Genomic DNA, 24,340 nt, shown 5'->3' on the forward strand with positions numbered 1-24,340 from the left:
TCAAACTCCGTGTTAAACTGTTGATTCCAACATACTATCGAGTTTTCAAATGTTGGAGGAAGGCAATTACACACAAAAATCACGGCAATAATACATAGTAGAACACTGTAGTGTCAAAAAGGTAGTTTGGAGGTAGCTTTGCTTTGAATTTGACTAAGTTCCATCTTATACATCTCACATAGTGGGCTACCTTCACTAGGCTATTGCCAGTTTTATCCCCTTTTCCTCACTGAGATTAGTTATTCATCTCCAATGGTTTCACAGCCAGTTGGTTATTTGAAAATGAGTACCATTGTTTTTCTACTTACACACTGAATCTTAAACACAAGTATTATTGTGCACTTTCCGAGCACAATTTTAAAGTAAATCAGTAGAAACAATAATAGATTACTGCCATGAAAAATGTAAGTAGACTGTTAATGATGGCAGGCATAAAAAATTATAATAGTTATGAGAAAAATACTAATTTACTAACAAATGTTTTGGAGTTTGCTTTGATGTAGCAAGTATAATCAGCATGAAAAAGAAATAATCAGATAAATACAAGTGGAATATTTTACTTATCAAAAACTGTAGTGTTTACATCTGTTGCTTTTTTTTCCTTGGATTTTTTTTCTCAGAACAAATTAGGGGTGCCCACATTTGCCAAGTGTGTATTACCATCACTCTGGTATTTACATGTTTCTTAATTGCCTGTGAAAATGTTGCGCTGAGTGTGAAAGCATAATTACTTGTTTTTTAATTTTATTCGTTGAAACACTTACGAATATTCTGTCGAAGTAGTTGAACTGGCCTACCCATTAACAACTTAACTATCTGTGTAAACCACTGTTTATGTTGATATCTTGTATGAGCTGCAAGTCTTCTGAGGTGACCTGTCTGATGTGCTGCACAGCATATGTTTACAGCATTGAGTTCCTGATGTGTTCATAGTATGACATGTGAGTTACTCAGGTTATTTTATTGTCATGGGTTTCCTGTACAATCATAAGACAGCTTGATACCTTTCATTGTTTTAGTAGCAAATTTAATATTTTACTGTGTGTTTGCCTATTCGTGATTAATGAAATCTAAAACAAAATCCTGTCCTTTATACATTACTTTCTACTAGTTTCAGATTCGACTAATGGTTACAAGTTTCTTCTTAATTGCATGCCATTTTGTTTTTAGATAACAGCATTTCCTAATTCCAGGTCAGCAGTCACAGACAGTGCAGAAAAGGTTTTATTGTACAATATGGCTCATTCCATATAATCTGCTTTAAGCATGATACAACTGTAATTAAACATACTGAATGAAGTTTTCATTATTTATTACTTAATTTGACGGGCTGATTCTGTTGTTCTGCCTTTAAAGATGATGATGGGAGAAGGAAAAGTTTTGTGGCAACTGGAGTAGTCAAGACTGAGAAATTGGTTTTGGTTCTTCCAAAAACAGCAATTATGTACAAACTGCAGTACTTCCATGAAAGTCATAGGAGGAAAAAAAGGGGTATTTTGCTGTGCAGTTTTCTATGACGTTCAAGCATCAACTCTATAACCAAAGTTTTTGAATTACTATTTCACTCACTTCACTCTGCAAAATTTTAGAAAGTTCAAAACAAAACTGGTTTATACCTTATAAGATCTTAAGCATAAGATACAAAAAATTGAACTACACTTAAGGACATTGAGTTGGTACATACTATGTTTTATGGTAGCCATCTAAGTTCACAATCCAAAAATCATTTAGAAAGTAATTAGAACCTGAAAGTAGTGCTAGATACCATCACTACTTACTTCACATGTGATGTTGCTTATAAATACTGCATTAAGCTGCAGTAGATTGACTGAATGCTATTTAGAGCAGAGTGTGATCTATTTAAAACTACAGCTCAAGAATTTTGTGACCATTGGTTGTTACATTTGCTACCCTTAGGCAAACATTCTAGGAGATATGGGCAGACTGTAGTCATTATTGTTACTAAGTCAGTCATGAAAAAACTCTGAAAGTTGTAGAAAAGCAGTAACATTTTTCACCAGAGTGCTGCTAACAAATTCTGCGGCTGTTGAATCACCCTAAGATACTCTTTTGAGTTAGACATTATGAAAAAGAAAAGGAAAAAAATATATAATTTAGATGGGTTGCTCCAATGTACTAAAAGCAGAATGTAGTTATAGAGATTCTTCTTCAATAGACAATCTGTATGAATCATTGATTGATGATACATTCCTAGTAGAGTTGGTGAGTGTGCAAAAATAGGATCATAAATTTTGCTGAACTCTTGAAACTGTGCTGCCAACAGTCACCTTAGAAATCACGTTAATTTTTTTGAGTGTGTAAAGATCATCATTAGGCTGTACAGTACAGTGATAGGGTTAGTTGATGGATTAGTTATGTTTGTGAAATGAGTAAATAAAGTATGTGGGATGTGAACTTTTATAGTGTTTGAAGGAAAAAAATAAATCACAATAATTTATGACACACTTCTCCATATATAAAAGAAATGGGAAAGAATGGTGGATGCCCCACAATGAACATGAGGAATGTAATTGTGTGACTCGTAAGTCACAACCATAGGCTATTACACAATCAAACAGAAATGGGAGAAAGAATGTTGGACAAAGGCAGAGCGGACAGGAAAACTAATGCTAGGAAAATATTTGTTTATAAATTTATTATCTTATTGTGAATGTTGTTAAAAAGCTCTTGAATCCCACAGAGCTAAGCAGAAAGAAAAGATTATACACCCAGAGCCGTAAGTTTTAAACAGACATTGAAATTGTTACTATGCTTTGTAGTTTGTTATTGCAATTTGCTTAGAAATTTTTATTTGTAAATGTCTCGTTCATTTTAAGTTAGAATTACTGAAAGCGATTTTCTTAGTTGCCTGCACCCATGCAATGTTTTCATTTCCTGTCTTAGAAATGTCCTATTCATTTAATTCTTCTTACCTTCCCCACAGAATCGGTACTGTAGTGCGATATATAGCCCTGTTGAACTTCATTGGCGATGTTAACGTTTACAACCTCCTCCTCCTATTACTGTTATTGAGAGGACCAGGCCCACTTATGTGAACACAGTCGATTCCATCTGTTTTCTCAGTGATTAATGTTGTGACCATGTGAAACGACTTAGATCCAGCCATAACCGTGGGTTTTTTGATTGCTGTGGGAGAAGGCTCATCAAACTAGAGTACATGGAAATATTAGTTCACTTTAGTATGTAAATGAACAAAAGATTCACTTAACATTGACACAATTGTCTGCTGCAGGATTGCTTGATAATTTACAACTGATACTGACTATGAAAGCATCACATGATGCACAGTTTAACCAACTGTCATTGTGAGGCACTATGTTAGGCATTTACAATGGTAAAAGTTTGTCTGAAACTTCATCAACTCATTGGTCCTAGTGGGTGATGTTGACTGCTGTAGCTAAGGTCTCGAACTGGGCTGAGCTTACACTTGCTCGACACTATATTGACCTCCAGTGCTAGGGTGCTGCTGTGTGGAAGGGGAGATGTGGTCTTCAGGTTGGCCTCCATACCTCATTGCAGATTGCAGTGAGACCTTGCTAACATCTGTGTTATTAATTCTAGTTTCCGACTTTGTTGTGGCACTGCAATCTCTGGACGATACCACAGCTAATTAGTAACCGGTTTAAGAAGTTTTCCAGCAATTCTGTCTCAGACCAATAAAGCAAGGTAAACAATAATGCAAACCTAGATATGAATATTAAAAACATGGTTTTGTCTGGAAATGGTATGAGCTCTGTGTACTTAGCAGTGGTAATATATTTATTAATGAATTGTGGTAGCTCTTTCTGTGCAGTTCTGTTTTAAGTAGCAAATTGAGTAAATATTATTTTAAAACATCTGAATTTGCAAGTACATTGAAGAACATTTTCTTGGCTTCAGAGTCCAGTAATTGATACAGAATCCAGTTGGCACATTAGCTATATACATGAATTGTAAATTATTTATTTTTGATTAGTAAGACTTGCATTTCAGTGGTCTTAGGGTTTGCTTTAGAAGTGTCGTAAATTCACAGATGCTTCAGAACATATACTATGTTCTTAAAGAAAGTTTCCCCAAAATATGAATGGAAACGAAGAGGTCTGTTTTTCCAAGATGCAAAGAATTACAGAAAATCGATCGGTCAAAAGAACTGATAGAATATTTTTTACAAGAATAATTTTCCTTTTTGTGGCCGAAAAGTTTGTGGCTCTACTAGCTCAGATGTGTTTGACAGTTGCTGCATTAAGTATGATATTTGCAATGAAACTGGTAGAAATTACTCTGTTTTGTAGTTTTACCTGTCTCAGTAAGATGTGAGTAGGAAGAACCACCTGTATGAAGTGAAGTGAAACACATTTAAGACATTTTTGCTTAAGGTCTGTAATAGGTATTTTGGAGCATGTACTATGCCAAGAAACTCCCAAATGTACAAAAATTTACTTATGGCAATGAATTGCACAGATACAAAATGAAACAACTCTCAGGCTATCATGTCTACACAAAGTTTTGTTAGTAAAAAGATGGGATTTAAAATTGTAGAACAGGATTTGCATTGGGTTGTAGAGCATCGGAATATAAGAAAATGTTAGCTTATTATGTTGTACATTACTAATAAAACAGTGGAGAGTTCAGCTGGGAATATCAACAATTTTGTGGAAAGGATAGATTGCTAATCACAATTAAGATGACAAGTGTAGTTGCTGAGAGGCACAATGAAAAGACTGTTCCACATTGAGCTTTCAGCCAAAGCCTTCCTCAGAAAGAAAAACGTACATTCATACAAACTGGTGCACCTCATGCACATGTGACTGCTATTTCTGGCCACTGCAGTAAGAATGCCAATTTTACTGTAATGTGTGTGACAGCTGTGTTTGCTTATGTAATTATTTGTGTGTTTTCTTTTATGAATAAGGCTTTGGCCAAAAGGTTAATGTGGAACAGTTTTTTCGTTGTGCCTGTTTGCATCTCATTGTGTCTTCTTTACAGTGAGCAGCAATGTATCCTTCTCATAAGTGCTGAACATTAATAATGGTTTGTAGAGACATTCATGTGTCCTTTTCTCCTTCCTAAGATTGCTGTTTGGTAGACTGTAGTATATCCCATTACCTAACCTTTTATCTTCCTTTTCCTGTGGAGGTTCTGGTTGCTTTTTGAAACATTTATTTTATGTGTATGTAGGCTAGTTGCCTTCCAGAAGCAGAAATACTATTTACATGTCCAGCTTTTTTTCTGCAGCAGGAAATCTAAAATTGGTTAAGAAGTTACTAAAGTGTTATGATTGCTATAACATGGCCTGTAGTTTGAGGAAAGTGGAGTTTAAGAATTGTGGAGCATCCACCTACAACTATCCTATACTTCAAGCATCATCTAATTAATACCACATGTTCTTCATTGTAAAAGCAGTAAACGGTCAATGGCTAACGTTTCTGGGAAACCAGGTGAAGCTCTGATTTTTATTCTTGGAGGTGAAGTGGTCTTAAAGGTGTTCCATGCAGCCTTGTAGCATGCCTGAAACATCATGAGATTTTCTCTACAATTCATTTGAAACATATTGGATCACTTCATTATGTATGGTAACAGTGGGTTTAATTGCAACATGTAACATATGTCTGTCTGTTATTTATGTATAATACTTTTAAAACAATTTGTGATTTGAATTATATATCATATTTTGACTTTAGATATATATTTTCAACTGTAAATGTAAATTTACGTCCCTCTTAGTACATACTGGAAAACATACACTGACTTCAGTATTTCTGCTGCACACAAATGCAGGCTTGAAATTTTGAATGAGATGTTTGATCACCAGATCTGTATCTTTGACTGGAGAGTAGCAGACACTCTAAACATTACTTCTGAGGAATGTGTTTTCACAAACTGGTAGTAAATTGAGATTCGTATGTATAGTATTAAGCATGTTGTATCTGAATGCAGATTTTTGTTGCTCAGTAATAATATATTTTGTGCAGATCATGCTGAGATACAGCACTGGTGTCCAAACTTCATTGGTTGCAGGTAAAATCTACATCTTCAGCTGATAAATGAAGTGCGATGTTGCTTCGTGTTTCTTACCATAATATAGATGTTGTATTTCAATGGCATATAATATTTCCTTGATACTTTTTTTTTGGGCATTGTACTCTGCATTTACTGCTTTCAGGCTCACCTCGATCTCGCAGTCTCTACAATGCATTGACTATACAAGTCTCAGATGATTTGGGCATTAAGCTCCAGATACAAATGCTTGCTTTTGCATCTAATAGTGGTATCTTTGCATATTTGAACAATGTTAAAGCACATTGTGGTTAACATCACATTTAAGGCTGAAGATCCATCAATGAAATAAAAGAAAAGACATGTTAAGCCATCCCAGTTGGACCTTTTACGCTAAAGCTTTTGAGGCAGTGAAAGCAGACAGCAGGTTCAGTAGAACATTTGCTGTTACCTCAGTGCACTAAATGTTAGGAAAATGGGATCCCCAGCATAAATGTTCATAATTCAGTTTTTCTTTTAGTTGTTCATTTGTTTCTGAAACTCTTACTGTTGTTAAGCAGTTATCTCCATCATTTAAGGACATAGGTTTTTTTTCCCCCTCTTCAGAACAATTTGACTAGTTTAAAGTATGAAGGTCATTAGTTGCTCATTGTCTCCCAGAAGGCCAACCCCTCGTCCAAGATCGTGGGAGACGGACAACGGCACATAGTAGGGGATATCTGTAGGGATGAAATATGGCTAATAGCTCATATTATGATTGGTGCCACAGTTAATGTGATTCCCTTACAGAAACCCTGAAGAGTGGCGGCTGACGGGGCTCTGGTGAAGCATGATGTTAGCAGCAAAATATCAGTGGATGAAATATAGATAGGTTCCTTAGAGTGACAAAGAAAAAGGGAATTTACTGCCTCTATCATTACATCTTCAATGTTTACACACCACAGTACTGTACATGCTTTCATGCTTCCTATGTCACATTGCAAATAAAAGCTGAGATATAGATGACATAATGGCCTGTGTTTTCATTTTGGTCTATATAAAAGAAAATGCTGGCCTTTCTCCTCCATTGAAGAAGTTATATCTGGGACAGCATGATACAAAGCTTATGTGTGGGAATGTGGTTGTTTCAAAAGAGTTCGCTGTCGATTGCAGTTATGAATACCTACAAAATGTTAATATCTGAAAGCCAAGTGGCATATTTGCTGCAGTTTGATACTGTTAGGTTGCTAATGGGCTTATGCAAAACTGAAGTGCCTGGAAATTTAAAAGTACCTAATTACTGAAGTAAACAAATGTTGGTGTGGTTGAAAGAACAAATAATGGAATAAACAAGTGTCTACAGGCAACATAGAACATACTCTTGATATTGAGAGTCAAACTCAAATGAATTATCCTGAGATAAGGCAGCAAAAAAAAGGGGGGGGGGGGAGAATGAAAAGGAAGACAGTACAATCGTGAAATGTAACTGCGTTAAATATTACAATAAAATTTTTCTTGTCTCCTGTTGTGTTCTAGTATGAACCAATGGCTCGACCACTATGCCAAGTGGCCTGTGTCAGGATGGAAATTGCTCCTATTACCTCATCATTTGCCACTGTATCGCTCATCACTAGAGGAGTGGATTCGAGAGGAAGGAGCTGAGGTACATTATTGATAGGTAGTTACTTGATTTTTATTGGCTGATTATTTGCAGGATGGGTGTCACATCTTGGCAACAGCTTCCTCGTAATTCACAATATTATCCCATAGAATCGAATATAAATGCAGTCAGTTGGGGACCTAATCTCGTCTCACTTCTCCACTACAATCATTTAGTATTCAGGCAATTCTTAGAACATATTTCTCATGTGATAAGAGACAGGGAGAAAAAATTGAGTATGTAGACCTGTAGTTGCCCTGAAGTAATAGATGGTGACCTTGATGAAGACTACTTGTCATAGTGGCTGAAACATTGACATTGTAATGATAGACATACTACAGCTGATTTTTTTTTGAAATAGACTTCTATGATGTTTGATAATTGATAAACAACCATCTTGAAGATGACTACATTTTCTAAGGATGCTAATAAAGTAAGAGAGAGGGAGAGGGAATTTTTAGCTAGATGTTGCTTGATGATTTCAGTTACTTTCAAAAAGCTGAAAAATTGCTGACTACAGAAAAACTTATGGAGGAATATTTTCAGAGGCTGAAAGGCACACAATAATTAATCTGAAGTGGAAATGAAAGGGCTGCACTGTTGCCTGTATAAAGTTAATAGCCATATGTTCAGATGTACAAGTGCTACTTAACAACTTTTACTTCCAGTATGAAGGTCGATATTGTACCAGATTTGATGATGATGTAAGATAAGAAGACAGAACAAGGTTTCTTTTTTACATCAATGAGATAAGCCTACAGAAATCAGTAGATTATCCAAAGAAAAAAAGAAAAAGAAAATAATGAAGCACAGAAAGCAACAGAGAACAGGACGATGTAGTTTGGTGACACGTAAGGAAGTAATTAAAATAAAGTATTCAGTATAAGTATGTGAAGTGCGAGAGCAGGTTTGAATATAAAACGAATGGGAGAATAGTTTCAGTAGACTAGAATGGGAGGGAAATAAATGATAATAGAAAGCAGTACTGATATTGAATGGAGGAGAATGATTTGGGTACAGAAATTTCTCAGTAGCTGTGTAGTCCAATCCATTGTTGTGTAGAATGCAGATGTATTATAATAGCCAATTTAGGGTTGAATGGGGAAGAATGAAAAATAAGATCTAGGGAAGAGGACAGAAACAAACGGAACGTAATCTGACCAACTACCGTAAATCCATCTTTGTAATGGTGGGAGATAATGGTGTTTAACTACATAGCAGGTGAGACATTTCAGAAAGAGAAATTGTCAAGATTAACAAAGAAATCTACTCACTACGAGAGATTCACAAAATACTTACAGTTTCATTTGGTTGCATTATAAAAGTTATTTTTTAAATGTACTCTTTAATTTTTTCATCAGTTATTGTCATTTTTATTTTTTTAATTCTAACAAATAAATTGACTATTGTTGAGATAATGTAAGGAGATCCTTGTCAGCTAGCAGTGTTGTTGCAACTTTCAGCTGCAAAGCACAAATGGGTACAGGTGAGACAAAGGCCTTGTGTAGAGCTGTGAGAACTCTGAGGTATAGTGATTTGGTTGATGTAGGCGAGCAGGAGGCTGCCACACTAAGCCCACTGCAATTGTAGCAGGTCTTACTACTCCGAATTTATGGGTTGCACTACATTGTGATGAAATAATGATTGGATTTGAGCTCTGAAAAATCAGTAGAACAATATTTTGAGCTTAGTATTACTGAATAATTTGCCTTACACATCATTAAAATTCTAAGTTGCAGGAAACGACAGTTTAAATAGCCATTTTGGGCAGGTGAATGACATGTTGTGCAGTACATAATACTGTATTGGGAAAGTGTGACAAGGTGCTTTTTTTTTGTTTCTTCTCCTTCATAACAGCTGGTTTATCACATTAATCAGTTATATTCATTTACACTTTCTCGGTTTCAAGCACTTTGTTATGGAATAATCCCTTGCACACTAGAACACACAAGATTTGTTCTGCATAACTACAGCTATGCATTGAGGCAAAGGTGTATCAATCTTATTGTCCCACTCTTCACTATTGATGCAAATGTATGATATTACTGATGCATAAGAGAGGGAAATCTCTCATTTCTACAAGCAGTGCACTGTCCAATGAACAAAATGACACTATTAAAGAAGTGCTTTAATTTATATCTTTCATTCATTGTGTGTTGAACCTCTGCCATTACATAAACATTGTTGAGATCATTCAATCATCCTCTTTTTTTTCAGATGTTTCATATTATTTCATTCAAAAATTGTTCCTGCTATGAGACTTACAAAGCAGCTAAGTTACTGAGGTGATGGCCACACATGCCTTTTGGATGGATGTGGTACAAAGGATGGATGTAGGAAAAAAAGATGTCACAGATATAAGCACTTCCATTTCTCGTGTGATAGTAACACTGGAAGAAGAAGAAGAAGAAGAGACTGTTCATTTCTGTCTGTCATTTGTGCTGCTTGTTGCCTGTTTGAAATGAACTGTGGCATCCCATGCATTACTTCCATGTTGATTTGGATTCCAACCAAAGTTTGATGAAGAGCAGTACTTTGTAATCAATAAAAACAAAAGATTTTTAGCACCACATGGCACTAAAATTTCTCTTACATTCTGTGAAATTTCTTTAAATATTGTGCAGTGTGATTTGAATTTGCAGTAAATTCTTCAGAATTAACTAATGAATTTTAAATCTACCCATTTTAGTTGAAGATCCTGTATGTCATCAGCATATCTTACAGGCTGAAATGATCATTTGCACCAGGTGTTCCCGTAAGCACACAAAAATGCTGTTTTGTTCATAATGTTGTTATCAACATGGTTACAGGAATGAATTTGTGCTGTATAAAATTAGACCTTTTCAGAAATCTGCTGATTACCCTATCCTTCTTCAGATTTTCATTAATTACTTTCATTAGATGTGTGATGAGGAATAAGATAGCACTGAATATATAGTTAACTGTGACAGCAATACCACACAACATAGGAATAGATCCCTCCTCCCTCCCCCCCTCCTTAAAAATGTGTGTGGATGTTTTGTGTTTTAAATGGATTTGCTATACGAGGGCAGTTCAATAAGTAATGCAACACATTTTTTTTCTCGGCCAATTTTGGTTGAAAAAACCGGAAATTTCTTGTGGAATATTTTCAAACATTCCCGCTTCGTCTCGTATAGTTTCATTGACTTCCGACAGGTGTCAGCGCTGTACGGAGCTGTTAAAATGGCATCTGTAACGGATGTGCGTTGCAAACAACGGGCAGTGATCGAGTTTCTTTTGGCGGAAAACCAGGGCATCTCAGATATTCATAGGCGCTTGCAGAATGTCTACGGTGATCTGGCAGTGGACAAAAGCACGGTGAGTTGTTGGGCAAAGCGTGTGTCATCATCGCCGCAAGGTCAAGCAAGACTGTCTGATCTCCCGCGTGCGGGCCGGCCGTGCACAGCTGTGACTCCTGCAATGGCGGAGCATGCGAACACACTCGTTCGAGATGATCGACGGATCACCATCAAACAACTCAGTGCTCAACTTGACATCTCTGTTGGTAGTGCTGTCACAATTGTTCACCAGTTGGGATATTCAAAGGTTTGTTCCCGCTGGGTCCCTCGTTGTCTAACCGAACACCATAAAGAGCAAAGGAGAACCATCTGCGCGGAATTGCTTGCTCGTCATGTGGCTGAGGGTGACAATTTCTTTTCAAAGATTATTACAGGCGATGAAACATGGGTTCATCACTTCGAACCTGAAACAAAACGGCAATCAATGGAGTGGCGCCACACCCTCTCCCCTACCAAGAAAAAGTTTAAAGCCATACCCTCAGCCAGTAAAGTCATGGTTACAGTCTTCTGGGACGCTGAAGGGGTTATTCTGTTCGATGTCCTTCCCCATGGTCAAACGATCAACTCTGAAGTGTATTGTGCTACTCTTCAGAAATTGAAGAAACGACGTCAGCGTGTTTGTAGGAACAAAAATCTGAACGAACTTCTCCTTCTTCATGACAACGCAAGACCTCACACAAGTCTTTGTACCCGAGAGGAGCTCACAAAACTTCAGTGGACTGTTCTTCCTCATGCACCCTACAGCCCCGATCTCGCACCGTCGGATTTCCATATGTTTGGCCCAATGAAGGACGCAATCCGTGGGAGGCACTACGCGGATGATGAAGAAGTTATTGATGCAGTACGATGTCGGCTCTGACATCGACCAGTGGAATGGTACCGTGCAGGCATACAGGCCCTCATTTCAAGGTGGCGTAAGGCCGTAGCATTGAATGGAGATTACGTTGGAAAATAGTGTTGTGTAGCTAAAAGATTGGGGAATAACCTGGTGTATTTCAATGCTGAATAAAACATCCCCTGTTTCAGAAAAAACATGTGTTGCGTTACTTATTGAACTGCCCTCGTACATTGTTGATGTAGTTTTCAGGCAGTGTTTTAGAGCCCAAAAAAAACATTCAAAACACTTCCAGAATGAAGTTGTTCATGCCAGCATTATGACCGAAATGTCCTTGAACTGATCTTAGTTCTCAGTTTCAAATATGCAGATGGGGAATATATATTGCAAATGCTGATACTAAGATGAAACCAGAAAGAGAAATTGCAGGCTGATAATTGTGGGACAGTTTCAGGTGAACGTGTGTGTCCAAACTGTGGGGTAGTTCTAACTGTAAGCACAATATGTAAGTTGGGAATCTGGATGTAGGTTATATTTAAGTCATGCAGTCATTGACCTCAGATGTGTGCGCTAGTACTGTCTAGTATGTCATCTCAGTAAAATGGTACTGTGTTCCTTTCTGCTACATCCATGTGCACACATTCTGATACTCACCTCAACTCCTATGCTTTGTGATCTCCCATAAGAAAAATTTTGTTCCTAGTGTGTAGTTTTGGTAGATTAATAGACTTTTAATTATTCCAAGTATGAATATTAACTTTCTTTATCCCTGATGTATGAAACTGTTCAGACTGTAACCTAACCTCTCAATCAGAATACCATCATCACAAAATATATATCACAGTTGTCCTTTGCTATTGTTTAAAAACTGGTAGAAACACTGGACTCTCAGTTTGGATCCAATAAAGAATTGTGTAAAGAGGGCTTTCTGTGATATTCTTATATAGCTTCAGTGGTTTTCGTAAAACACTATGACAGAATGTTAGTATGACTCTACTGACAAGATCACAGACAATAATGTCTCTATCTTCATCCAGTCCTTTAATCCGTTTTTGAAAATATAATGTAATTGGATAGATAAAAATTCTATTCACTAAGTGGTGGCAGGAGAACCCACATACAAACGTATTAAAATTTGCACTGCTTCAGAGCCTATGGCTCCTCCTCTGGGTAGAAGGGTTGAAGGGGAAGGAGGAGGAGTGAAGGAAAAGGACTGATGAGTTTAAGTAAATAGGGAGACCTTCAACCTTTCAGACAGAATAAGTAGCCTGTGGCTCTGAAAGCTTGCAGGTTTTTGTACCTTTGTGTGTGTGTCCTCTTGCTGCCATTAGGCGAATAATTTTTTTATCTATCCAGTTGCATTATATTCATCCACTCCATGCTTTATGCAAAAAACCCAATTCCATGTTAAGCTCTTAATTTCCTTTCTTCTTTTGCACCAATAGAAAATTAGACATGGTCTTCAACCAAGAATGATTTTTTTTCTCAAGCCTTGCCAGAACTTGGAGGTTCTCCAACTCTTACATGTCTCTGCTATCAGTGGGACATTGAAATATTATCAAAGGAAAAACTACTAACTATTTCCCCAATTAACCATTCAGTATTTTATTAAGGGGTGTATCAGTAAAGATTTAGTAAAATGGGGTAAAATATGCAATTGCTTGGCATAAAAATTGAAAACATACATAAAGTAATGAAACTTCTTGATTAATTAACTGTGTGCCAGACTGAGATTTGGCTGAGGACCTTCGCATTTCAGTGGCAAATGAAGTTTGGAAGGTAGGAGATGAGATACTGGTGGAAGGAAAGCTGTGAGGACATGTCAAAAGCTATGAGGATAGGTCATGAGTAGTAATTGGGTAGCTCAATTGGTAGAGTTAAAGTCTCAGTCCCGGGCGCAGTTTTAATCTGCAGTTCCGTATCAACTCACACTCCACTGCAGAATGAAAGTCATTCCATTAAAGTAATTGATGTTAATATAAAAACTTTTATTGATGATGCCAAATGTGTTAAAGTTTTACTGATCACTAAATTCTCTATGGGTCCCGAAATAGCATTCATACAACAAACTGAATGTATTAGATAATGCTTTCAGGCAGTCTCTTTAGTCTTCTTGATATGTTTTGTTACTTCGGTGATATTTATTTACCAAAAATTTGAATATCTGGGGCAGTACTTAACATGTGAAATAACACAAGATTTCTTATTTAGACAATAAATAAAAACTAGCAGTGAGTACATTTCCATCATCTCATACTTGATTCTCAATAGCATTCATTATCAAAGTGTCCACCTATTTCAATTTTCATTTGCTCCTTTCTTTTAGTATCTATTCCAATCACGCTCTCTAAAACTTTGATAATGTATTTTAGTCAATTTAAAGTTATACATACCTTGATAATGTAAGTAAATACAGATTTTCGTAGAGATTATGACTCATTATAAACAACTGCACTGTTGCTCTGTTTTATGAAATCATGTTTTGAATGTATACTGCAGAATATGCAAATTTCTTTTTAGTATTAAAAAAAATCGCCAAGATTCATAGCATTTCATCATTGTTCTCTTTGTCGGGACATAGGCAACAGCAAAGGAATTGTGTAGTACATTAATGGACCAGTTTTTGCAGATGTTTCATGAAACTTTATAAAGTGCTTTCTGAAACCTTTCACATTTCTAGCAACTTGCATATAGAAAATATTAACTTCTCTTAGTTCCCAATAGGTCTTAACTTGTCACTTTTGCGTAAATTAATTATACTATTTTCTGATGTTGGTCAGTTTGGCAAAAGAAGATTTTTTTTGCCTGTGTTGCTGAAAGAACAGTATTAATCTTCACACTACTCAAAGCGTATGAATAGATATGATGTAGTGTTTTCCAACAATGTATGCAAGGAGGCTCATGAGGAATTCACTGGACAAATAGCTTATGACACTTCTTCATTCATATATACCATATACATATTGGTTGTTCTAGATTTTACAAATAATTTACTGAAGCTTCAAAGCCTAACCTAAGGTTTAGTAGCATGCATAAATGAGTAGTTTCATATTTGTTCATCTGAAGTTAACTTTCTGCAGTAGTACATATAACATGAAATGAAAATGGTATTTTTCATATAACCAGTGTTGTTTTATTTGATGCAAGTGCTTTCAAGGACTCTCGGTTCAGTCCTATCACAAGAGATGAGTTCTCCAAACTCCACGTATCCGTCTCTATCCTCCGCCATTTTGAAGATGGCATGGACTACCTTGATTGGGAAGTGGGGGTGCATGGAATACGAATAGAATTCCACAATGAAAAAGGAAGCAAACGTACGGCTACCTACCTTCCCGAGGTTGCACCAGAACAAGGTATACTTAATAAACTTAAGATACATTTGTCTACTTGCTAAGCTTATATTAACACACAGTGCAATTTCATTTTAATTAATATTTTTCAAATAAGTTTTATTTGATTTTTGATACAATTTGCAAACCATTACATAGGTATGGTGCATGTAATTCATAACAAAACTCTTTTGTTTTAGTCATAACTTTTAATTTGTTATGTGGAATGTTGTGGAAAACATTGAGAGGGCATTTCATGTGCCTCTGTTAGATAGATGTATTTTGCAGAGTTTGGTTTGAGGTAATATTCACATTTACTTAACAGAAGAGTGGCGTAGGTTGCATATCGTATTGTAGTGTGTGTTGTTCTACTTCATAAATCAATGAAGATGTCATGCTTACATTTATGTAAAAAAATTTTCGTCTCGGAAATGACCAAAGTATCAATTAGGCCTTGATTATGTAAGATTAGAAGTGTCCAGGTACCTTTTCGTGATTCATGAAGGAATGTATCGCTATCACTGTGTCATCATATACCTTTATAGAGGATGCCAGGTAGAATGTGAAGTCCAAGCAGAAGAACTGCGAAAATACAGTGTTTTCACTCAAATGTTTATGTTAACTGCTACATGAACACTTCTTAAGTTTAAATGCTAAGGGTATTCTTATCAGGTGAAAAAGTCTGAGGATGCAATTACTGCAAAACTTTGACAACATCCACTGCTTTTATGAATGTTTGTCAGAGCATAAAAAACAGCAGTTGGAGATAGTCAGGTTTCTGAGGAAGGAATGTGGCACACAGAAGTGTTAATATATTAATACACTTCATGACAAGAAATAAGAGATTATGGTGAAGTGTTACAAAGCAAAGTCAGCAATTCGTGTTTTGGTGTAAGTAGGTCCTAATAGACACCTTTCGCTCCTTTCAAATCTGACAGTAACTTGTGTATATGCGAAATGCCAGGCTGTACTATTGTTTGGAGTCCACATAAACTATAGGCCTCCTTATTGTCTGGGAAGGTGAACTCACAAATCTGAAGAAAGCAAGTGAATGCTAAAACGACAGTCGCTAAATAAAGTGCTGTGGTGTTCAAATTGACCTCCAGGTTCACAACAGTTTAATTTTAATAATTAACAGCCTCAGTTGCACCATTTACCTAGGTTTTAGTCGGGACAACCCAAACTTCTTCAGAATAACAGTAACGAGTGTTTGTCCATAGTGGACATCGTCAAGCTAGAACTACAAATCCATAAATCATTGTCAGACTATAAAACACAACAGTTTGTTCAGACTTACCACATGAAACTGTCTTCTTTCATGTGCACACTGATTACTTAGTTTAGTGGTACAGAAAATGATGGCTGTAAATGTAGTATGCCTGGACACTGCAATTTGTATGGCCACTTCACATGGAGTGTACAGATGCCTTCTGACATTTCATAGAAATCTAAATGTGGAAAGATATTGGGCCTTTTTCATGGTGCTGTTAGTTAATTTATGCTTGTCATCTTCAGCTCTGTTGCTGTTTAGACCACCTTCCGAAACACATTGTAACAATGCTACAGGAAGTTCCAAAAACTAATGGAAAGTAAGTTTGAGCAACAACGGACAATTTTTTCTGATTCATCCTGCTTCAGAAGTCAGCTATACTAGGTAATGTGTTCTGGGGGCATTGCAGCTTCTTGGAGCATGTTTCACACACCAGGCTTCAACATCTAATAAAACAACAGTTTTGTGTTAGGAGAGGGCTAAAGGTTTTCTCGTTCAGCTTATGAAGTCCTTGTGGCACATTCCACTTGAGAGATACAGTTGTAAGCCAATAGCCTTTGTACATAATAGTGAGAAAGATAGTAAATATTGTGTGAATAAGAACTGCGTACCTTCACTCTCAGTGAACCTGAAAAGCATTTATTGTGTGTGTAATTCTGGAATGTAACTTCTACCAAAGTGAAAGGCCCCTGTGGTTCCTACATTATTTTATAATTATATATATGAGTCTCTCTGCATTTACTTCTCTTCTCTAAATGAGAACCGTGGGAGTGTGATAGGGCTAAAGCTCTAAAATATCTTGAATGTAGAAAGCTTGAGATAAAGATTGTCCAGTGATCAACCAGCTCTGCAAAACAGCCACCATGACATACTAATTAGCATTGCGAGCTGCAAATGCAGAGGTCACATGTTCAGTTCCCAAGGGGCACTTCAGATTTCAGTGGAAAGTTCTTGAAGGAGGTGCACTTAACATCTGTAGTCCAAATGAGAAAGTACCTGATAAAAAAAAGAGCGAAATTGATATGCAAGCTACTGAAGTAGCGTCAAAATGCAGAAGCTTGTGCTAAGCATGCGACATTCCTTTATTTAACCAGTTTTTCAAATGACTAACTGTGATCATACTAGCACTGTAAGAGTATTGGATGTAACCAGATTGAGACCACATATATACAAGTTGTTGCAAATAGCCGTTAAGTCTCTAGAGTCTATTTAATGAAACATAGCTAACTAATGTGCTTCGAAAGGAAATAAAATAGTGGTAAGTTTTTGCCACAAGTTTTGTTATTGCACTTAACAATATTTCACCTTGACAAGTACAGATTTCCACTTTGTGTGTGTGTGTGTGTGTGTGTGTGGGGGGGGGGGGGGGGGGGGTCCAATGCCTGAATCTTTCATCTTATTGTTGGCTTTTCCCTGTAGAATTACTTTAACACATTGTAAGGAATGTTTTCAATAATTTGCTTTTCTATGGAGATTTTTACACATCTAGGCAGTAATTCAACTCTAAACTGTGTGTAACTTAGGGAGCTCCTTGAATTATTCTCCCATGTTTACAGGGAAGCTGTCCATTTCTCAGTTGTGATGACAACACAGGGAATGTGTGAGAAATTGTACTTAAACAATGAACACAACTGACAGAAACCAGGAAGTTCACAGTATTTATTTATGTGGGATTTGCAAAATGCTTGCTTTGTAGAAGAAACCTTCACTATCGAAACATACAGTGTGGGACTAAAATACTTGTAGATGGCGGTAATAAAGGCAATGGTTAAGAGTTCCCTGTTGTGTTTGATGTAGGTACTACACACTGATCATGAGACTGTTAAACTGATAACAGTATTTGGCCTGCTGAAGCAGTGTTCTGCTGCCAAATGCCTCAAACTAGGTTAATAAAGACACCAGATATACAAGGACAGCATCAATTAACTGTCAGTACCATTGAGGCACTGAACAATTTTTCTAAAGAACTATTCAAAACATCAGACTGGTTTAAGAGCAAGGATACTGTATGCATGCACCCAAATCTCATGGTTGTGCAGCCTATTTCTGATGGTGTTGGGAAACACAAAATTGTAGGAATGAATGGTTCAACACTATGTTTAGAATGAGAGCAGATTCTGCCTTAACATCAGTGCTCATCCTACGAGAGTGTGATGACGGCTAGGAGAGAATAATATGATGGAGTGTGTTGGGCTGGAACATAAAGGACCAATTGTGGACAGTCTGTTGGAAGCCATAGACCATGACCTAACTCCTCTGATACTTGTTAGGCGCAACACTGAATATGTCTAATCATCTTCCAGAATATCCTTCTGCAGTTTGTACGACATAAGGAAGATGCACTCAGCCCAACAAGATATTGCCTGTACATACACTTCTCGCATTGCCAAGTGTGTTCTGCAAAACTTTAAGTCCACTCACTAGCATTATGACTATACCATGTTCGTTACAGAGCATTCTTTCTGGTGATATGATGTTCACATTAATTTAACCATTTGTGACAAATGTGGAAGTAACGTGTAACTGAAGACGTCAATATAACATACAGTTCCTCCAGTGCTTGGTATCATGACAGCATTGTAACTCTAGGTGTTTATAGAAGATACTAAAGCTATTTTCTAAGACATTTTGTCCCCGAGGGTAAGACTTCATGCTTATGACCATATATACTCTACAACAAGTGCTTGAGAAGGAAATAAATTTTGATATGTGTAGGATTGTTGCTTTCTGGTGTTTGTTTTCTTTTCGCTCTAGCGTACTGTCACATTGTTTGATTACTCGTGAGGTGGACCTCAAAATAGTCACTCATGAGGAAATTTGTCCATATGTGTGCTGGTGTCGCAGAAATGTAGTGTTCACTTTCATTACCAAGTAGTGTTTGGTAAATGACAAATGGCCCTGTTGTTCTCAATATACACAGACATGTGTTTAGAATCCACTTAAAACTCAATATCATGTGACTCTTTGGGTGGTGGTAACAATAATCATTGCATCCTGAGCAAGTGGTTGAGATCACAGTGTTGTGGGAAAGATTTTTATTTTACCCTCCTTTTCTTCTTAAGTTTCAGCAGTAAATACTTCCTTCAAACTGTAAAATTAGTTTTCCATGCATTTATGACTACCATCCAATGGATTGTTCAGAAACAGGAGAAGGGATAACAAATCAGGATAGATTTAGCTCTGCAAAATTTTCTCTACAGAAAGACACTGTTCCATGTTAACATCATTATCCTTCACTGTCTGAAACAGTTAAATTAATTGTCGTATGATGGAATTCAAATATGGGCAAGTGTACTGTTCACACACTTTTCTTTCAGTTTCCCATTCATGAGAACAAACAGTGAATCTCTGTCATCAAATAACACTGCTTGCAGTCATGCACACAAGTGTGTTGAATGATTTTTTCTTGCTGTGAAATATTCCAAACATTTTTGCTTGAAAATGTGTATTAGTTGTTTTGTGGATCCTCTCAGGAAAAATAATTCCCATTACATGGAAAATATAAATATTCCTTCATCTATATGTAATATTTTCAGTTTGTTAGGTGCTGGGAAAAAGGCATAAAACAGGTCTTCTCTCTTCGACAACTCTTCATGAAGTAAGAAGAAATTATTCTTTCTCTGCTCCCTTATAAATATGTTTGAAATTGGAGAAGGAAAAGTGCATGCATAGTACACGCTTCTGAGATGACAGACTGACTGTTCCAGACACATTGTATCTGCTAACAACAGAGCCACTTTTCATAAATATTTACTGAACAGTGTTGTAATTCGACACAGGTATCTGACGAATTAAAGCTAAGCTCATAAAATTAATTTTCTCTGAAGACACTGAGAAGATACAGATCAAAGTCTTTTAAAAGTTTCCAATTTTCTTCTTCATACGAGTACCTAATTTTTTGTGTAATGTACAGAATCACACCAGAATTTTCTGCTTTGGGATAATGCTATTTTGTCAAAAATTGACATTTTAAGCGCTTGGCTGTGTACAAAATATAGGTTGACTTACACAGAAGATTACAGCAACCATCCACATTTTACAATGCTATTTATTCATTCACACAGCGCCGTTACTGGTTTCGAACTGACAGGTTCATCTTCAGACAGCTAGTTCACGTTTTACATTACATTCTGTGTTTTGTTTCCCCACTTGACAAAACTTCCTTGGGGTGGTGATGCCCTACAACCAAAATAAGATGTGAGACAATGTCTTTTAATTGTAATTTTCCCTGACGACAATTTTAAGTTATGTAAACAAATTATTAATATTATTATTATTATTATTATTAATTATAATTTGTGTACATCACTTAAAATTGTTGTGAGGCAAAATTACAATTAAAAAGATTTTGTCTCGCATCTTGTTTTGGTTGTAGGGCATCACTACCCCAAGGAAGTTTCGTCAACTGGGGAAACAAAACACAGAATGTAATGTAAAATATGAACTAGCTGTCAGAAAATGAACCTATTGGTTCGAAACCAGTAAACGGCACTGTGTAAATAAATAAATAGCATTGTAAAATGTGGCTGGTTGATGTAACCTTCTGTTTATAGAGTCAACTTATATTTTCGATAATGGTTGTTGAACTACATCTAGGCAAAAATGGATTACAAAATTATTAAAGTTTGATTTGTTCAGAGTAGTCAAATATTTCAGTTTAATGAATATTTTGTGCATTTCACAGTATGTGGTGCTTACTATAAAAAATAGTTGATTTTGTTCAATGATTTGAGATGTATACATGAAATTGTCTTGTTAAAATGTGTGATTACACTCAATGCTCTGAAGTGTATTATTTTTTCATGGTATTTAATCTTGCACTTATTGTTCATCAAAGGCCATTATAATGAAATTATAAGACCTTGAACAACTCATCTAACTCTATGCAGCTGCATTGGGAAGCATCACCTACATAAGTTTTCATAGGGATGTTACAGCATCACCACAAAATTGTATGCAGAATGAACATTGTTTTTGAAGGATATTTTTGTGGACATGCGGTATGTATTATTGTACAATATACCATGAAAAACTAATATTACTGTTGAGTTTTGCCTGTGTTTTGTATACTGTGTAAAGTTTGTTTCTCATATAGTCATTTACTCCTATGTATGTTGCTTTATTACAGTAAAGTGTGTGGTAGAATGATTTTTGGTGTTATGGTTTGTCTTAGTTTCACAGAAAACAATACTACGTTGTGCTCATGTTATGTTGTAAATGTTTGAATTTGTACTTTGTTTTTAAGAAGTATGTTTTGCCAGCCATTGTTTCTCCATATGTGATACATGATTTGGTATAATGACTTCTTATGTGGGCATCATTGGTCGCTACTGTTTTTTGGTATCGAGTTAAAAGAGGTTGGTGAGAGGTCACAGTAAAATCTAACAGCAGCTAGAACTCTATAAGTCAGTTGGATTATTTGTAGCACTGGGAGGCAGGTAAGTTAGGTAATGGTTCTTCAATGAAAGAGTGCTGTAGGAATTGCAAAGCAAACGTAGAGGGTCTAGGTCATAGTTTAAGTGATGAGTAAACTTAGTTGGACCATGTACTTTTGTGTCCTTGATTTGTAACTGGGATGATTGTTCGTGAAAGTTTCAGATACGTCTTCTCCTTTTCAGTGCCTCCATAACTTTGACATCTTTCTTCTCATCTTGTGTAGGTCTGTTGTTCTTCTCATAGGAACAACAAAGAAAAGTATCATTTTAATGTAATTCATGGGACACCACTACCACCACAAAGTCTCAAATCTACATCTACATCTATACTCTGCAAAGCACCTGACTGAGGCTATGTCTCATTTTGCCAGTTATTAGGGTTTTTTCCTGTTCAGTTCAGATATGGAGCTTGGGAATAATGTTCAAATGTTTCTGTCCGTGCTGCTGTAAGTGATCTAATGTTGCCCCCATGATCCCTACTGAAGTGATACACGGGATGGTGTGTTTCTAAGAGTCATAATTTAAAGCCAGTTGTTGAAACTTCATAATTAGGCTTTTTTGGGATAGTTTATATCTGTCTTGAAGAGTTTACCAGTTTAGTTTCTTCTGCATCTGTGTGGCCCCCTCCCACCGGGCAGACAAATCTGTGACTGTGTTGCCCTCCTCTGTATCCATTCAGTACCCCCTGTTAGTCCTATGTGGTATGAGTACCACACACTTCAGCAATATTCCAGGGTGGGTCTCACGAGCACTTTGTAAGCAATCCCTTTTGTAGACAGATTGCATTTCCCGAGTATTGTACCAATAAATTGAGGTCTGTCACATGCTTTATCCATGACTGAGCCTATGTGGTTGTCCCATTACATATTCCAAAAAAGTGTTGCACCCAGGTAAGTTGGCCGATTCCAACTGTGACGCGTTGATATTGCCATTCCATAGTAAAATTTCATTTTGGTCGTGATAGGATGTTGGTATCCAGATGTTACTGTTTTTTCAGCAATCCTTATAAAATGTAAAATATATCTAAAATAAAGTGGGTAGTTCAGTTTTAGGACTGCCCAGCGCATCATACACAGATTTTCAGACATTTTGAACACTAGAAATGTAAATCTACATTCATACTCGGCAAGCCACTGTATAGTGTGTGGTGGACGGTACCCTGTACCAGTACTAGTTGTTTCCTTTCAAGTTCCACTTGCAAATAGAGCAAAGAAAAAACAAATGTCTATAGGCCTCCACATGAGACCTAATTTCTTGTATCTTTTCTTTGTGGCACTTACGCAAAATGTGTGTTAGTGGCAGCGGAATTGTTCTGCTGTCAGCTTCAAATGCTGGTTTGCTAAATTTTTTCAGTTTTCATAACAGTTGCATGTTGGTTGAACATACCAGTAACAAATCTAGCAGCCTGCCTCTGAATTGCTTCAATGTCTTCCTGTAATTCTACCTGGTACAGATCCCAAACACTCAAGCTGTATTCAAGAATAGGTCACACTAGTGTCCTATATGTGGTCACCTATACAGATGAACCACACTTTCCCAGAATTTTTCTAATAAACTGAAGTCCACCATTCACCTCTCCTACCTCAATCTTCATATGCTCATTCAATTTCATATTGCTTTTCAGTGTTACTTTCAAATATTTAAATGATGTAAAGCTGTCAAGCAGTACTGTGGTAACAGAACTGAATTATTCCAAGGCATAGTCTAAGACTGATATTTTGCCTGCAACTGTCGGAGACATACCCAGTCATTGGAGTTGCAGGCAGTAGGTTCTCCAGCATAAACTGCTTTATAAAGTAGGCCAGTGTACACTGTATTTGATCAACCACAACTGCAGGACTGCTATTTTTGTAATTACACAATGGCCAAGTCATGAAGTCATCTAGCAACTGTGAAAGTCAATCAGGTTAACATAGGTTACTAAGCTTGTGCAGCAGAAGAGTTGACACTGCTAAATTATATTTATCTGTCTGCAGTATTTTGCTAAAAACTAACAATTTCTTCACGCTTTCCTATTGTGTGTTCATATTTCCCCTCCAGTAAAATATATTGTATGTGCTGTTGAGCATTATTTATCAGTCATGGCTGCCATTTGCTTTATAAAGTCAAGGACAAACTAGAATTCCCTTATAAATAGGAGTGTAAAATAAAACCATTTTGATCTTTCCTTAGTGCAGATTTACTTTCTAGTTTCATCACATATGTAAATGTGAGCTTATTTATGAAGAACATGATCCATTCATGTAACAGAAAAGTTATCTTTATTCCAGTAGTAAAATTGTGAAAGTCTTTTCATTTCTACGTAGCTACTGCAGTCTACATGCATTTAGACATGCTCACTGTAGTCAGGCGTCAGTCTACCTCTACCGTTTTTACGTCTGCCCCCTCCCCTCCCCTCCCCTCCCCTCCCCTCCCCTCCCCTCCCCTCCCCTCCCCTCCCCTCTTCCCTTCACATTACATTGCTTTACCAAATTAACTAACTATTCCTTTACCAAGTGGACTATTCCTTGGTACC

General features: G+C 36.7%; 1 protein-coding gene across 1 annotated transcript in view; it reads left to right on the top strand.

The window, feature by feature from the left end:
• LOC126161501 (AMME syndrome candidate gene 1 protein homolog) overlaps positions 1 to 24,340 on the top strand; it is a 60,262-nt gene that overhangs the window by 2,851 nt on the left and 33,071 nt on the right. Inside the window, exon 3 of the mRNA XM_049917399.1 lies at positions 14,939 to 15,144. Coding sequence (XP_049773356.1) covers positions 14,939 to 15,144 — 206 coding nt within the window. The remainder of the gene's footprint in view (positions 1 to 14,938; positions 15,145 to 24,340) is intronic.

The sequence above is a fragment of the Schistocerca cancellata genome, chromosome 2, assembly GCF_023864275.1.
Source record: "Schistocerca cancellata isolate TAMUIC-IGC-003103 chromosome 2, iqSchCanc2.1, whole genome shotgun sequence".
Taxonomy (NCBI): domain Eukaryota; kingdom Metazoa; phylum Arthropoda; class Insecta; order Orthoptera; family Acrididae; genus Schistocerca; species Schistocerca cancellata.